Consider the following 16,619-nt stretch of genomic DNA (forward strand, 5'->3'; position numbering starts at 1 on the left):
TAAATGTGATAGAAGATAATTAAACGGGAATGAAGGGAATATGCCCTTTCTTATTAGGAATGTAGGACTTCCATTTGCTTGTACGAAGGAGAATATACCCAATTAGTTATTAATTGGACACTTGTTAAAACTTTGAATGCAAGTTTAAAAGGAAGAGAGATTCTTAGCTTTTGATGCTTAATTATAAGAAAACAACAAGTTCTTTGCGTGTGGGGAGGTTAGACCTAATTAGATGTTCCTTAATCATCTCTTCTTTTAGGGATTAACAAGTTATAATATGCTAAGTTTCAACTTTTTGTTTTTATAACACCAATTTTCTTAATTCAGATATAAAAATTATATAATTAATTGACCTAGCCCTAAATAATAATAATAATATTAAAAAAAAAGGAATCACGTAGTTATATTTTTTTATATCCGTTTGTGTATTTGATGCAATTCCGTGAATGCAATGAAGGCAGTAGACATTCCATTTTGGGTGGCTAATGTTATAAGTAACAGAAAACGACCACAAGTACAGGAAAATGGCCTAAAAATTAGTTATTAGGTAATTAGTTATTGGGTTGCTTCCCAATGTGGCTTTACTTTATTTGCAACATTAATTAATTAATTAATTAATTATGTGTCTGCTTAATTAATACAATGGGCTTTTCTGTTCATCCAAAATCAAGATTCATATGTTTTGTGTGCGCTCGTAGTTTTTGATTGTGCTTTTACCCAATTTTGTGTGCCCTTACTGAACTAGACTGCAAGACAATGTTGCTATCACTGCCAAGAATTTTGGGTTAAATAAAGGAAAGCTAGAGGATTACTTGTAATTTCAAAAATAGGTAAACATTAAGATTTTATTTAATTTATTTATTTTTTTTAATTTCCCTTTCTTTTTATAATTCCATAAATGTTGCTATCATCCAAAAAAGTTGCTGCCACTGCAGGGATCGTTTGGTTATTTTGATTGGGCCGTAAAAGTTGAAATGAGCCTGTTAGTTGTATTATTTGTTGGATTAACTTTATAAGCCCACTTGATCTTACATCAATTTTTGAAAAAAAAAAAAAAAATGATAAATATTATTATAAGTACATATAAAATTTTCTAAGCATGTTGTATAACGTTTCTTTTTTTATTATGAAAGTTAAGTAAAGCTCTCTTTTTTTTTTTTTTTTTAATTGAAATATCATTATTTATTATATATAACTGAATCGTTTTTTCTATCTTTTATTTTCTAATAAAATCGTTTTTTCAAAATATAGAAAATGAAAGGCAGAAAACTGTTCTCTACGAGCAAATAGGTGTAATGGCTCTCAGCTCTTAAAGTGACTTTTACCAATATATATCCATCGAGTTGAGCATACATTGGTCAAACTGACTGGATTGAACCATTTTAGTTCAATTCAATCGGAATTACATAATGTATCTAACTAGCATAAAATAGAAAAGTTGAAATTAACAGGAATGAAGCGTATAGGAAAGAATCAGAAATCCAGCGACCGCCTTCAATGATCTTACGCATTTCTATGCCTCTTTTAACTTCTTTGTTTCATGATCACTGCTCAAGGAATGTATGTGCCGGCCTGAATTACCATGATCTTGCACTTCAATTTCTCCATCACCTTTGTTTCCCCTTCTTGTTACTACTACAATGTCAGATACCAACTTAACATCTAAAAAGCTTAAAATCCACAAAAGTAAAAACAACTTTGTTCAGGTTTTAGGGAGACAAAGTTCAGTTGCCAAACCTGTCAGTTATAACAATTTTTCACATCTCCATCCAACCAACTGCTTCTAGTGTGAGTTCGAATCAAGGATCCACAAATGTGCAGTATTTCCTCATCAAAACTGTTAAAGATCAATGATATATCAATATAATCTAAATATTCAAGATCTTTATCGAGCAATATTGATCTTATCATTTAAGCTAGTGTGATCCAGAGCCCATTTTTTGTCAAATGGTGTGAGATGCCCAACCCCAGAAATAATAAGATACACCCCCAGTGAATTGAGGAATTAATAATATATTAACATCAGAACATTTCAAGGCATATGAATAATTCACTCTGCTTTCCGCAGCATGACCATCTGGTTCAGCTTCTTATTCCTTTAGGACTCCGATACAAGTTAGTGTACAAGACGATGAACAAGTATGAACACCAGATAGAGAGATTATATCATCCAGTATTCAAGAGGGGGCAATTTATTCAAAATAATACAAATCATGTCATACACATGTAGAAGTGCACAACAACAACAAACAAAATAATAAGTCACCTCTTGACTACAAAGCGTATCACAGTTCCAACCTTTATCACATGTCGTTTCTGAGCTTTACTTACATAAGCTTAAAATACCAACTCCCAAGCATAGACAAAGACATTCAGCACTTAAGCACATCAAAGTACCTACACTTTTTATATCCAAATTCATCGCGAATATCTTCATCTATTATAATTCCAGATGAGAAACCAAGAACAATACAATGAATGGATTCTCGAGTAAGTTTCACCACTTTTCCCTCTGGAAGTGACAGAAAACAATTGTTAAGGACAATATATTTGCAGCAGACCCGTAGGCCTTCTACCTCCACGCGGCATTGCTCCGTCAGGCTTTCGCCCATTGCGGAAAATTCCCCACTGCTGCCTCCTGTAGGAGTCTGGGCCGTGTCTCAGTCCAAGTGTGGCTGATCATCCTCTCGGACCAGCTACTGATCATCGCCTTGGTAAGCTATTGCCTCACCAACTAGCTAATCAGACGCCAACACCAAAAAAAAAGTTGCTCTTATGTATATGCAGGGGAGAATCTTAGATGAACAGATTGGGGGTTCAATTACTAGCTATTTATATAATGATTATATTATAACGTAAACACAAGTAAACTAGGAGATCTCATTAATGGTTGATTTCCAATAGAAAAAATAATTGAGCTACAAGCTAAAGATGAAAAACAAACTTATCAAGAAAAGAATCTTCATTCAGGTAATACTAAACGAAACCCAAACAAATATAAAATATCTGTAATGCCCTTTTATTAAACAAAATCTTCTGTATGCTACATATATGAAAAAAATAAAAAAAAGATGTAGTTTTTGGGGGCCATGCCTAGCAAGGTGTTCCCTTGTGTATATGGTATAATTCAATGTTTCTATCAAAAGAAATAAGATCGTTTGCAGATTTAAGGTTTCTATCGTACAATATTGTTTTCACTGCAACATCGATGATTTGATTATAGAATTCAATCTGTATTGGAAACTACTGATAAATAGGGTAACACAAAGAAGCATAGCCAAAAGTACCTAAAAGCATATTTGGCTTTGGAGAGAAAACTAACAGATTAGTTTTTAGACTCACACCAAAACCGGGGTGAACTCCACAGAGAATTCTTGAATGTTTATGTGAGTATAACAGGGTAAAAGCTATAGCGTCCAAACACTCATTATTTTCAGCAGGTGAAACTCAAAAGATAGAACTGGTAATAGTAGTTTATTATTAAAATTGATATGATTGTGTTTCCAATTTTCAATCTTTTAACAGCATTACTAGATGCATACACTGCTCTGCTTCTTCAAACGACGAGCAAAACAAGGCACAACACAACTGAAAAGCAAAGGAACAAACCTGAAAAGCAAGGAGCTGAGCTCACTGAGTATTGCTCGAGAAACATTCTTGCTCTGAGAAGGATGGACGTACACTAACAAATTAGTGTTTGACACGCTTAATCCCTCCATCTAATATCAAATTCAAACCCAATAAAGTTTTGCGCTTCCGCAATCTGGAGTTAGGGTTCTTTACTGGAAGAACCAGTAAAAACCGGTAAAAGAGAGATATTAGAGAGGATCTGATTGTTTGATTCTGCAGTTGATCCTGTCGCCCGGAGCGAGAGATACAGAGACTGTTACAGTAACATTAATATTAGGATTTTAATCCGATGGTATATGTTATATAATACTCCGCATATTTCAATAAAATAGTTTGCATAAAATAGTTTGCTTGTAAATAAATTATAGGTTCAAGAAGTAATAAATATTTTTTTTATATTTATCTTTTTGTATATGAATAATTATTATTATTTTAATTTAATGTTTTTTTTTTGAGAATTACTACTCTTGTTTCGTAATACTTGTCACATTTGAAATTTCACATTCTTTAAAAAAAAAACCATTAAATGTGTTTAAATTACAATAAATTATCAAGTAAATTGACTATATTACCCTTAATTTAACATTAATTCTACAAAAAATTATTAAATTAAAGTAATAATTATTAGTTATATACAAAGGGTAAATATAAAAAAAAAATATTTATTATTTCTTGAAACCATAGATGTGATAAGTATTTTGGAACAAGCTATTTTCTCAAATGTGACAAGTATTATAGAATAGAGATAATAATATTAAATTAAGTGCAATATAGTTAATTTACTCAATGATTTATTATAACTTAAACAAATTAATGATTTTCTTAGGAGACGTAAAATTTCAAATGTGACATGTATTATGGAACATGTGATAAGTATTATGGAACAATGTAGTACTTAACTAATACACTATAATGTAATAACATGTGATGTATAATATTATTACCATGGATTACATTTGCCTAGGGGAGATCCACACCTTATCTATGGATCATGATATCAAGATGGAACCATTTTTAAAAATTTCAATTTTTATTGATTTGATTTATAAATGGAGTTATATATTTAATTTATGCAAGTTAATCCTTCTTTACTACTACTTAAAAGAGAGAATAATAAATTAATAGTACTTTTACCCTAAGCGGTGAGATTAGATGATAAGAATTTTCTCTATTTTTAATTAGATGTTTTGAATTCATGAGATGATAAGAATTTTCTCTATTTTTAACTAGATATTTTGAATTCGAGCAATCCCAAGTCCTTTTAAACACTTGGAAAGAAGCACTTTGTCCCTTTATGGGTCTACCTATCTTGTTATTCTCGATATTTTTTACTTTTTATGAAAATTACAACTTGGATTCAATCTACAATTTATAATATATAAAAATGATAATTGGAGGATTGGAATTGCTAAATTTTTTTCCGTAAGCAATCAATATTTTTTAAAATTGGAAAAAAAAAAAAAAAACAGAAAGGAGGAGAAAAAAAATTATTAAAAACTAAATCAAAACTAAATTAAGCCAACGGTTTTTCCAATAATATATATATATATATATATATATATATATATATATTCTTCATTTTTATTTACGTTATTTCACTTTTGATTGCAAGAAAATGAATGAAATGTTAAAGTCCAATTTCAATAGTTAATTCTTTATAATCAAATGCTATTTTTTTAATGAAATCTTAGATGCTAATTATATAATTAATAAAAAAATTCATTTTATCATATACAATTATTTTACCAAATACCTTTGACTTTTATTATCGTCTTATCATACAAAAATTAGTTTAACAATAACATTATTTACTTATAATATGAATATTATATAGATAGAGATAGGTTTTTTAGTTTATAATTATATAAAATCATGTTTAACATTATAAAAATCTAAACAATGTTGAGGTGTATTAGGAAGACAATTGACTTGAGTTAGTTGTTTGGATAAGTTAAGTTTTTTCCGACATATAAAATAAATTAAATTTGCTGATAAAAAATTCTAAACAATATAAGTTGAAAATTATAACCACATTTAAGTATTATACTAAATAAATAAATGAGTATAAATAATGAATAAATAAAACATTATGCAACACACAAAATTAAAAAAAAAAAAAAGTTAGTTATAAATGTGAGATTAGACTAAAAGGAATAAAGTAGTAAGGTAGTTGTTGCGAATTAATTAGGTACCTCTAATCACTACAAAATCTTGTACTTAAGGTTGATAATTGGAGCCTGAATATTACATTGTCTCCTATTATTTGCTCCAGTCTGGCATAGTTAGGGACGCTAAAATATGGTCAATAGATATAAAGATGATTGTCCTAAATATTAGGGATTTCCTCTTGTTGGAAAGATTAGTGCCTTCAAACTCAAATCAAAATGCTCACAATTATAATAAATGATCAAACAATGTTTAGTTCTTACAAGTATCTAGATTAAAATTTGGTGCTGTAGTATGAAAAGAAATAAAGTGTTCCTTAAGAAATCAAACTTTTGTTCTTGTAAATGAAGAAGAAAATGTTCCTTCCGTCCATATTAAAAGTAATTTTTTGCATTTCAATTATAATTTTAAAATATGGGGATCAGGGGTATATACTAACCGAATCGAGGTCGAACCTATTAGGCTCGAAACTTGACTTGATAGGATTTAGCTCAGCTTAAAAATCAAGGACCCGATAATTTTAGGCTCGAGTTCGATTTGAGATACGAGTTCAACTCAAAAAATTTTGAGTTCGGGCTCCAATTGAGATTCGAGGCTCGAGTAAATCCAAAATAAATATTATATATATATATATGTAAAAGCTCGACAAGGCTCAATAAGGTTGGACGAACTTTCGAGCTGAACATCATTAGATTGAGCTCGGCTTATTTAGTAAACAAGTTAGTTCGAGCTTGGGCTCGATTCGAGCCAAACTTTTTCGAACTTTTTTCAAGCTGAATTCTAATAACTCACGAGCCGGCTCGCTCATTTACACCCCTACCGTGGATTAGAGTTTACAATAAGACCTTAATCGCTATGTTTTTTAAGTACCTTAATAAGGTATGTATATGCATATAAAACCACAAATCAGCATGACATTAATAGTTGACTAATCTTACATCTAAAGAGTAAAGACTAACACCACAAGGTGATTTCTCAGCCAAAATTTGGCCCAAAAATCTTTTTAAAAAAAGGGTCTTAGAGTTGGAAGGAATCAATTGAGTATCTTCTAAAGAATCAAACTTATTTATTTAAAACAATATCTAGCAAACAGTATTCTAAAATGGCAGAGTCAGCACCATGTGTGAGAGTTTAGAATTTAGATACCCTTTTAGTATTATTTTAAAGAGAGAATTTGTGGCTTAGAAGCCATAAAATGTGGAGTAGTGAGGTGTTAATAAATATAAAGAAATAAAGCACTTTTATGGGGAAGTGTTGAGATGGAATATGAAATGTGTTGTTGCTCATTTTTATATTCATTTCCTGATTTTTGAGGTAGGTGGATGTGATTCTTGCTTGGCATCTCTCATTCAAGCCTGGCAACTTAATGCTGCCCTTTATTTTTTTATATTTTATAAATAATATATTATAAACAAAACAAATTTCTGCATATAGATTTTATTGCTGGTTAATCAAATATTTTGCTCTTTTACTAAAGTTTGTATCTATTGAAGATTTAATCCAATTATTTCAAAATCTATTTCTTACCCTTCTTTTGGCTTTTGAAATTTGTTTTTTGTGATTTTGTCCCTTCGATGGCTTTTAAATCTTTCTTTTTTTTTTTTTCTTCTTTACCGTCTTCACTTTCTAAATAACCTCTTTTTCTCTTGGTTGCAAAAGCATCAAGAACATCTTTCTCGAAACATTTATCAATGGCTTCTTTTTTAATTTTCTGCATAAAAACTATAAGAATTTTAACTTCCAAGCTTCGCCATTGCATTGGATTCATTCCCTTCTTCTTGTTTAATTTCTTCTACAATTTACAAATTAAATGCTCAAATTAGCAAATGGGTTTATTGAGATTCTGTTTGCAAATCTCCAATGAAAAGCTATCCAAATAAATTGAATATAGTAACAAAGATTAATAATACCCACAGCAAAGTAACTTAAACTAGTTCTTTTGTTTCAATAGAATAAAATGATAAATCAAAATTAAAGAACAAGATTAATTCAGTTTATATAATTCAGACAAAAAAAAAAAAAAAAAAAAAAAAAAGAAGAAAAGTTTGCACTTTTACTGGCTCCGATAAGCACCAGCTAATCCCCACCACATCGACTCCATCAGGTTGGTTCTTCATACACTCCGTAAAGAGTCATCCACCTTTCCTTGCTCAGCTCTTATCACCATTGCCCACGACAAATTCTTATCCAATGACCTTGAACTTTCCTATGCAAAATCTCAACTATCAAAACCACAATCGAGGTCATGAAAGCTAGAATTACGCTTGTCAGAGTTAATCTCTCTTTCGATACCGAAGATAGCAACCATGAACGACCACGCATTAATTGCCTTCGATTTGCCGTAGAAGATGACATTGTTATACTTGGGAGTGTTTTTGGGATTTAAAATTTTTCTCTATGGTTGCACTCACTTAAATGGCTAAAACTAATAGGAAAATTGTATAATTTTGGATGGAAGGATGAAATTATTGACGGATTCAAATTTAAGGACTTTATAAATATTTTTTAAAAATAAACGTCCTAAAATATTAATTAGGCTAAAATTTAAGGACGTATTTTTTTTCCCTATCTTTAATATGTTGATTTCAGCCCTTGAAAATAGGTTAAGAGAAATTTATTAAATTTGATTCTAAAAATTTATAACAACTAAATAACAATTTAAATTTTTTCCACAATATTTCTGAATTAATGATGTTTTTTTAAAGAAAAAGAAAAAAAAAATCAACTTCACCAAAAAATGAGTTGATATCATTTTGATTATTAATTTTGCCCCAACCATTAAGTTGTTAGTCGAGTGCTTACCTTGTAATATTAGTTTAAAATAGTTGAATATTGTATTTTGTAAATTTAAATATATTAAATATTTATTAAATAATTAAAATTTTGAAAAAATATTATTTAAAAATAATACTAATTATATATCAAATTAAATATTTTATATATTTACCGAAAAAGTGATTAATTGGTAATTGTTTATTCTCTGTGCTTACTGCTGAGTACTAAAACAGGTCATCAGCTCATGTAAATAGGTACTGCTCATTAACTATCTTCTCAGTTCTCGTTAATTACTTTTCATTAAATAAAAAAAAATCTCGTATTAGAGATCGCAGGTCAATTAATTCTGCTGTCCATCTGCCTTTTATTTGAAGTGTTCTTCAAAAACAAAAAAAAAAAAGAGCAATTTAATTCTAAATACATACATGTTCCCATTAGCACCATCACAAATAAAATTTACAATGAAAAATAAACAAAATAAAATTAAAAAAGAGTTGCCACACTTGTATCGCAATCCAAATTTAACAAAATATTTCTTTATTAATTCCAAGATCAAATAATAGTTATCCTCACAATTCAGTTAGATAAGAAATTTAGGACTGTAGATGAGTTTATTGTGGCAAAAGAAATCCTAAGATGGAGCCTAATTAACTTTTTCTTTGTCTTTTTTTTTTTTTCCCAAAAAACAGATAACATGATCAATTTATAGTCCAAGAAATTTTAAAGTTTCACTTTTTCCCTCTTATTTATAGCTATTATTAGTGTTATTAGTTTTATTGGGTTGACACTTCACACTACGCAGTACAATCATGTCATTTGCTTTGGCACTGCATGCTGGCTATTTTAGTTTTGGCTAGAAGAGAAGTAGAGGAAAGAGCAATACAGGACTGTGTTAATTGGGAATCAATCAAAGGTTAGACATTTAATAAAGAGAAGAGAAGAGAGAGGTTGGCAATAAGAAACCTTTGTGTCAGTTTTGGCGTGCATAGTTTAGCAAAGGTGATCACTGTTGAGTCATGAGTGCTGCCTCTTAATGCCCCCCTAAAAATTGAATGAAAATCTCTAACTTTCCTCGCTAAAATTAAAGCAACAACAAACAAAGGAACTGTGAACAATTTTCTTGTGTTACATGCACTACACTACACTACACAAACTAGTAATGCCAGTACACGCAACTCCCTTGAAACATTTCTTGACAGCTTACCCTATAATGTAAAAATTTTTGGACTCTGCAACGAAGTGACAGCTCATTTTCTTTGTTTATACTTCTTGTGTGGTGATTTCTTTAAGCCTTTTGGGTTGGTTATTGGGTCTGAACTCATGCACGCCATTAAGCAATTTTTGGGTGAGTTTTCTTTTTCTTTTTGTTTTTCTGTTTCTTTTATATTTTGTTTTGGGTTTGGCACTTTACGATCTTTATCTTCTTTGTTAATGGATTTTGATGATTCTTTGGTTTCAGTCGTAAAGGTTCGGTTTTTGGGTGATTTAACTCTTTTGTTGAAATGGGTTTCTTGATTTATCTACATTGGTTCAAGGAATTAGGTGGTGTTGTTCATGGCATTTTCTAGATTTGCATAAAACTGGAATTCTTGGGTTTTGCTAGGGTTTACAAGGAGAGTGGCTTTTGGGGATTTGTCGTTTGGTTTCCAAGTTGCTTATATTCGTATATCATTATTGTGCGTGGGGTTTGTGGGTTTATGATGTACTAGCTCAACTTGATCTCTAGTTATGAATATTTAAGTAGATTTCTGTTATATTCTGGTAGATTCCACAGATTTCAGTTCCATTTTTGTTTGTGATTTTGTTGTTGGTAGTTGATGTTTGATTGTTAATTATGATTACATCTTTACTTTGTGTAACTCTCACTTATTCCCATCCTTTGCATTTCTTTAAAAAATAAAAATAAAATTAAAGAGAGATGCTTGTTGTCTACAGTTGTGGTGGCTTCTTCAACTGATACCAAGATGCTGTTTTCTGTTGCAGGTTTTCAAACTTCAACGGTAAAAAAAATATAGATATATTTGCACATTGTTTGTACTTGTCAAGTTGGGAACCTGAGAAATTTATTTTTAGAGTCAAGAGGTCTTATTAATATGAATCTTTAAATAAAGGGAAGGAAAACAAAGAAACAGAGTAATCAGAGTAATCTTCATAAAGAAATGGTGAAAGAGTGAGGTGGAGTCAGATTTATGCTTGTGGGTGTCTTCAATTTGTGAATTGTTTAGTGCAGAGAGCCTGTTGGCTATGTCCCCTGGGGTGATTCATTACGCCCGGGCTCCGTGGGCTTTGCCGCCGATTTAGGCAACAACTATTTCTTTGGTATTCTTGTTATATAAGAGATCCTTTCGTTAAAATATCGCTAAATCCCATCTTCTCAATTATCCCTTCAAACACACTCTCTCTCTTAGTCACACTTCCTGCCTCGGTTGCTGTCAAGATTCGGTCATACCTTCGTGGCGTATATCTTTGAGACCTTATTTTAGATCCTAATTACTCTCACTGAAGCCTGAATAGTCTGTTACAATTCAGGAATTCGGTCCCCACACCTGGTGTATTCTTTTCCAATTCAGGGAATTTCTCCTCGAGTTGTGGTTATGTATTGAGAATGTGTGGTAGTGAACATAAGTCATACGCTGTTTGATACAGTAGTGATCGATTGAGTAGCGGGGAAGGTTTTCTTTTGGGGTGTTTTAGCAGATTTAGGATCTTTTGCTTGATCAACATGAAGTTTATGAAACTTGGATCAAAGCCAGATTCATTCCAGACAGATGTGAACAATACAAGGTATCCACTCTCCCTCTCTCCTTTTTTTTTTTTTTTTTTTTTTTTTTTTTTTTTTTTGAATTTCCTTGCTAGAATTTGATGTGGAAATTATCCTTCTTGTGGTACTGTGAAATTTTGATTCTCTTCTGCCATTTCATTCATTCAAGCTAATCAAATCTATCAGGATTATTTCAGCTTCGTTAGCTGCTAAGATCATTTAGGCTTAGTGAATTGAAATGGTTGTTTCTTAGTTCAGTTGGTCTATCATTTTTGCTTGAAGCATATAGACCCAGTGTTTCTTGATTACTTCCACGAATGCCTCTTACAGTATTGTTTTATGATATGAAAAAGATATATGTAGTATTTGTGTAAATGCCACTGAAATAGAAATTGAGACATAATAAGCTCATGTCAGATTATATAAAAGTTGTAAATATGTTGATTCACTTCATTACTAAATCTATATTAATAGGATTGCAAAAGAAGGATGTGAATAAATACCAATTGAATTAGATCTGATATACAATAATGAAGCCAAAATCTGTCAGCTAAATAATAAGATTCAAGCATAATTTGTTTACTTATGCATCCACTGGGAAGTTTAGTACATTACTGATACTGCCAAGAGGTGGTAATCAAGTTTGGCATTTATTCTTGTGAGGATGTAAATGGCTTATTTTCAGCAAAGAATATTATTGCTACTGTGATATTTACATTGTGGATCAAGGGTTTGTTTTACCTTTGATGCAATATTATCGTTCATGTAATCCTACTTTTTTTTTCTATAATTAATATTGCTTTTATGTGTAAATTGTAGTCTTTGAATGCTTAAATATTCTAACTTGGTTCTGATCACTTCCATCTGCTATTTGCTCAAAGAAATATCCATATTTCTCTCTCTCTCTCTCTCTCTATATATATATATATATATATATGGACTTGTTTTAAGTTTTTAACATCCTTAGAATAAATCTTTTTTAAAATCTATTTTGAGAAACGCATAATTATGAATTCTGGGTAATGTGAAAAATCTATATTTTACTTGCAGGTATGTGGCTAATGAGTTGGCAACTGACTTCATCATTAATGTTGGGGATGCAAAGTTTTTACTGCATAAGGTACAATGATCTTTCTATTCTGATAAACATGTTAGGCTTAGGAACAAGGGATCTTTAGAATTACTGGCATTGAGTTTTTCTATGAAGTAACCAACAAGCATTCAGATTTTGGTTTAGGCTTAGAATTGCATGATGCATGCTTGTTTTTTTATGTAATCTATTCAGGTCGACTTTTATAGTGTGTTCGGATAAGAATTTAGGGAAGGAAAGAAAATATGGAAGGAAAATAAAGAAGAATATTTCCTCTTGATGTTTGGATATTTGAGAGGAAAATAAGGGGGGCAAACGAGTTTATGAATAGTGAAATTATGAGTTTAACCTTTATTTTTTTTTTTTTCAATAAAATACAATTAATGGGGGTAAAATTGTAATTTTGACCATTTTCCTCCAACTACCCTTCTAAATGGAAGAGAAAATGACATGTGGGTCCCATAATTCATTTTTCCTCTATATTTTCTTTCCTCTTATATTTTCTTCATTCCCAAACAAGTGAAGGAAAGAAAATTGATACTATTTTCCTCCTCAATTTTCTTTCCTTTCTTATTTCCCACCAATCCAAACATAGTGTTAGTCCATAAAACTTTACTGTTGCTGACACACAAATCTAGCAAAATTGGCACTCATATATCAGGACCATGATACCAACCAGCTTGGCTTGTTTAAAGTAATTATTTCACCAAAAACAAAAAATGCATTTCCCAAACAAAGACTAATTTTCCTTAGATAATCCAAGAAAGTAATTATATATCTGGCTTCAGCCAAATTAAGCAGCATAGAGTTCTGGTTTGCAATTATTCAAGCGAGATTAGCATGAGCCATGCATGTAAATCTGCTGTTTTCCACCATCTTTCGGATACCAATGATTCCAAAATCTGGCATGCAGTTTCCTCTTTTGTCAAAAAGTGCTCGCTTGCAGAAGTCAGCTGCAACTGCCAATGGCAAAAACATCAATGAGGTTGACATTTCTGACATTCCTGGTGGTCCTGCTGCCTTTGAGATATGTGCCAAATTTTGCTATGGCATGATTGTGACCCTCAATGCCTACAACGTTGTTGCAGCTCGATGTGCAGCTGAATACTTGGGAATGCACGAGACCATTGAAAAAGGGAACCTCATTCATAAAATTGATGTTTTTCTTAGCTCTAGCATTTTTCACAGTTGGAAAGATTCAATCATTGTTCTGCAGACCACAAAGTCACTGTTTCCACTATGTGAAGAACTGAAAGTAATGAGTACCTGCGTTGATAGTGTAGCTACCAAGGCCTGTGTTGATACTTCAAAAGTTGACTGGTCTTATAGCTATAATCGGAAGAAACTCCCAGAGGAAAATGGAAATGATCCAGATGCGAATGGTATTAGAAACCGGTCAGTGCCAAAGGATTGGTGGGTTGAGGATTTATGTGATCTTCATATTGATTTGTATAAGCGTGTTATTATGACAATTAAAAGCAAGCAAATACTTCATAGTGATGTGATTGGAGAAGCCTTGAAAGCTTATGCATATAGAAGATTGCAAGGTTTAAGCAAGGGTACAATCCAGTGTGGAGAAGCAATGAAATACAAATCAACAGTTGATACAATCGTCTGGTTGTTGCCTACTGAGAGAGGCAGCGTATCTTGTAGTTTTTTGCTGAAGTTATTAAAGGCAGCCATTTATGTAGACCTTGGGGACACAAAGAAAGGACAGATAATCAGGAGAATAGGATGGCAACTAGAGGAGGCCTCTGTGCATGATCTTTTGATACGAGCAACAGAAGGGGAGAGTATGATGTATGATGTTGATACAGTAAAGAAAATAGTGGAAGAGTTTCTAATGCAAGATCTAAATGCTGAGGTCGATTCATTGGAAGAAGAAGGCCATGAGATACAGGAGATGAGAAAATCTGGGATTTTATCAGATGCTTCTAAGCTTATGGTGGCAAAACTGATAGATGGGTACCTGGCTGAAATTGCAAAGGATCCAAATCTACCCTCGTTGAAGTTTTTTGAGATTGCTCAGATGGTATCTGGTACAGCGCGACCTGCACATGATGCTCTGTACCGCGCAATTGATATGTTTCTCAGGGTAAGTATCACTCAAAACTTAATTCTGTACCAAATTATGAAGGTGACTTTGCTTTTAGCAAACTAAACTCTACTATAACCAACCTTGATGAATCGGGAAAAGTCTCATCCTATTATTGAGAAAAGTGAAATGCAAGCAAATCACTATAGAGGGCACAGGAATTGTTTAGTTCCACATTTTTTGTTTCCTTTTTATTTCAGAAAGAACTATGGCATGAACTGATTTTCCATTTGGAATTTTGTTTAAAAAAAAAACAGTTGATTAGAATGTTGTTGCATTCTTGCTAGCTATGAAGTAAAACAATGTTGTATCGTTATGGTCAACAGAGTAAAGCGTTATAATAGATAACTTTTTCGATAGGGTGGCTAATATCTAGAGCTTCTTTTCATTTGGCGCAGGAACATCCAGGGATCGGCAAAAGTGAGAGGAAGAAGATATGCAAGTTAATGGACTGCAAGAAGCTATCAGTTGATGCATGCATGCATGCAGTGCAGAACGAGAGATTGCCATTGCGGGTTGTTGTTCAGGTACTCTTTTTTGAGCAGGTCAGGGCAGCTGCCACATCAGGGAGTAGCACTCCTGACCTTCCTAAAGGTCTTAGGGACCTAAACAACGGATCTCATGGGAGCTCGAGGTCAGCTGTCACTAATCCAGAGGAAGATTGGGATGCTGTAGCTACAGCTGAGGAGCTCAAGGCGCTGAAGGCAGAAATAGCTTCCTTGAGATTAGGAAATGCAGAAAGAAATGGAGGCGATGGTAAAAATTGCACAGATAAGGCCACAACTAACAAACTGAAAGGTTTGCTCAAGTCAAAGAAGATCTTTACAAAACTTTGGTCAAGTAAAGGAGAAAAGAGTGAAAACAGTGGCTCGGATTCATCGGATAGTCTTGGTTCTGCTAACCCAGAAGAAGCTAAGTCTACACCCTCCAGAAATAGAAGGCATTCTGTTTCTTAGTAGTAATAACTTGCATAGAGTAGTTTTTCTGTCTGATTTTTTGGGTTCTTTTAAAGTTTAAATCAATGGTATTAACTCAGAAAAGTGTAGTGTTATTCTAATTGAGCAAGATGAAGCATATATAGTTTTGAAGAAGAATTTTATATATATTACAGATATCTAATGTGAGAGTAGTTACAGTTGCAGTGACCAAAGTCCAGAAAAAGCCACAAAATAAATTAAGTCTTTGTTAAATTCTTAAGCTGAAGCAAGAAAGTTGTCTAAACTCTAGAGAGCCCGACAAGAAATCTTGTTATGTTCTTTTAACTACTTGATATATGATATATTAGACTCATTTGTTAGTTAGGGCATTTCGGTCTCAAACTCAAGACTTTTCACCTTTTAGATAAGTAAGAAGATCACTTATACTATCACCTGATCGACGATGATATCAAGAATTAATTGCTGAATAATTAAGAAATAGTATATAGTGTCATTTTATGTAAGTTAATTTTAAAAGAGAACTTTTCTATTTAGATAAAATTGTAAATTCAAATAAATACAACCGAGTTTATTCATTATTATGTGATTAAATAAGTTGAAGGTTCAATAAATTGTAAATAAGATAAAACAAACAGCCCCTAAATATATAAACTGGGGAATTATTAAATCAATCAAAAGAGCTTATTTCATTCAGTTTAGTTTAGTTAGTGTGCAAGCTAATGGCCGATAGCAATTGTTGATAGCTGTTAGGGATATAAATATTTTCATAAATTATCATATATCATACACATATATAATTTTAGTAGTTATTATTTTTTATAAAGTTCATATATAACATAACTACGAATCAATTAATAGTTGATTTGACTTGATTCAGTTTAAATTTTCACAATTAGAAATAATTAAATATTTTTTTAAAAAAATTTGAACCAGCTTTTGCAAAAAATTGAATCAAACTACAAAACTAACCAAAAAATTAAATTAAACAAAATTTTTTAATATATATATATATATATATATTAAAAAAATATTGTTATACATTAATACATAAATATAAAATATGGTTTGGTTTGATTATTTTTATCCTTCTTTTTTGGTAAACCATCCGGTATCCGGTACAGTCAACTAATCTAGATTCGGGTTCTGCAGAGATCTATTATAGGG

General features: G+C 31.7%; 2 protein-coding genes across 3 annotated transcripts; one reads left to right on the forward strand and one right to left on the reverse strand.

Annotated features, from left to right (window-relative positions):
* Positions 1–2,161: 2,161 nt before the first annotated feature.
* Positions 2,162–3,922, reverse strand: LOC149495447 (uncharacterized). Its single transcript, XM_089723168.1, has 3 exons — positions 3,545–3,922; positions 3,288–3,446; positions 2,162–2,512 (listed from the first exon to the last, which is right to left on the reverse strand). The coding sequence occupies exons 1-3, from the start codon at positions 3,717–3,719 to the stop codon at positions 2,373–2,375; spliced, it is 474 nt and encodes a 157-aa protein (XP_089579294.1). The 5' UTR covers positions 3,720–3,922; the 3' UTR covers positions 2,162–2,372.
* A 5,548-nt stretch (positions 3,923–9,470) lies between these two features.
* NPY2 (Phototropic-responsive NPH3 family protein) lies at positions 9,471–15,620 on the forward strand. Of its 2 annotated transcripts, none has more exons than XM_037638255.2 (5): positions 9,471–9,916; positions 10,507–11,355; positions 12,383–12,452; positions 13,336–14,517; positions 14,916–15,620. In XM_037638255.2, the coding sequence occupies exons 2-5, from the start codon at positions 11,294–11,296 to the stop codon at positions 15,471–15,473; spliced, it is 1,872 nt and encodes a 623-aa protein (XP_037494183.1). In that variant the 5' UTR covers positions 9,471–9,916; positions 10,507–11,293; the 3' UTR covers positions 15,474–15,620. The 2 variants fall into 2 exon arrangements, with proteins under 2 accessions (XP_037494183.1, XP_012093106.1); XM_012237716.4 differs by having other exon boundaries at positions 10,555–11,355.
* Positions 15,621–16,619: the final 999 nt, after the last annotated feature.

This window comes from Jatropha curcas, chromosome 6, assembly GCF_041381405.1.
Source record: "Jatropha curcas cultivar XTBG-Jc1 chromosome 6, XTBG_Jcur_1.0, whole genome shotgun sequence".
Lineage (NCBI taxonomy): Eukaryota > Viridiplantae > Streptophyta > Magnoliopsida > Malpighiales > Euphorbiaceae > Jatropha > Jatropha curcas.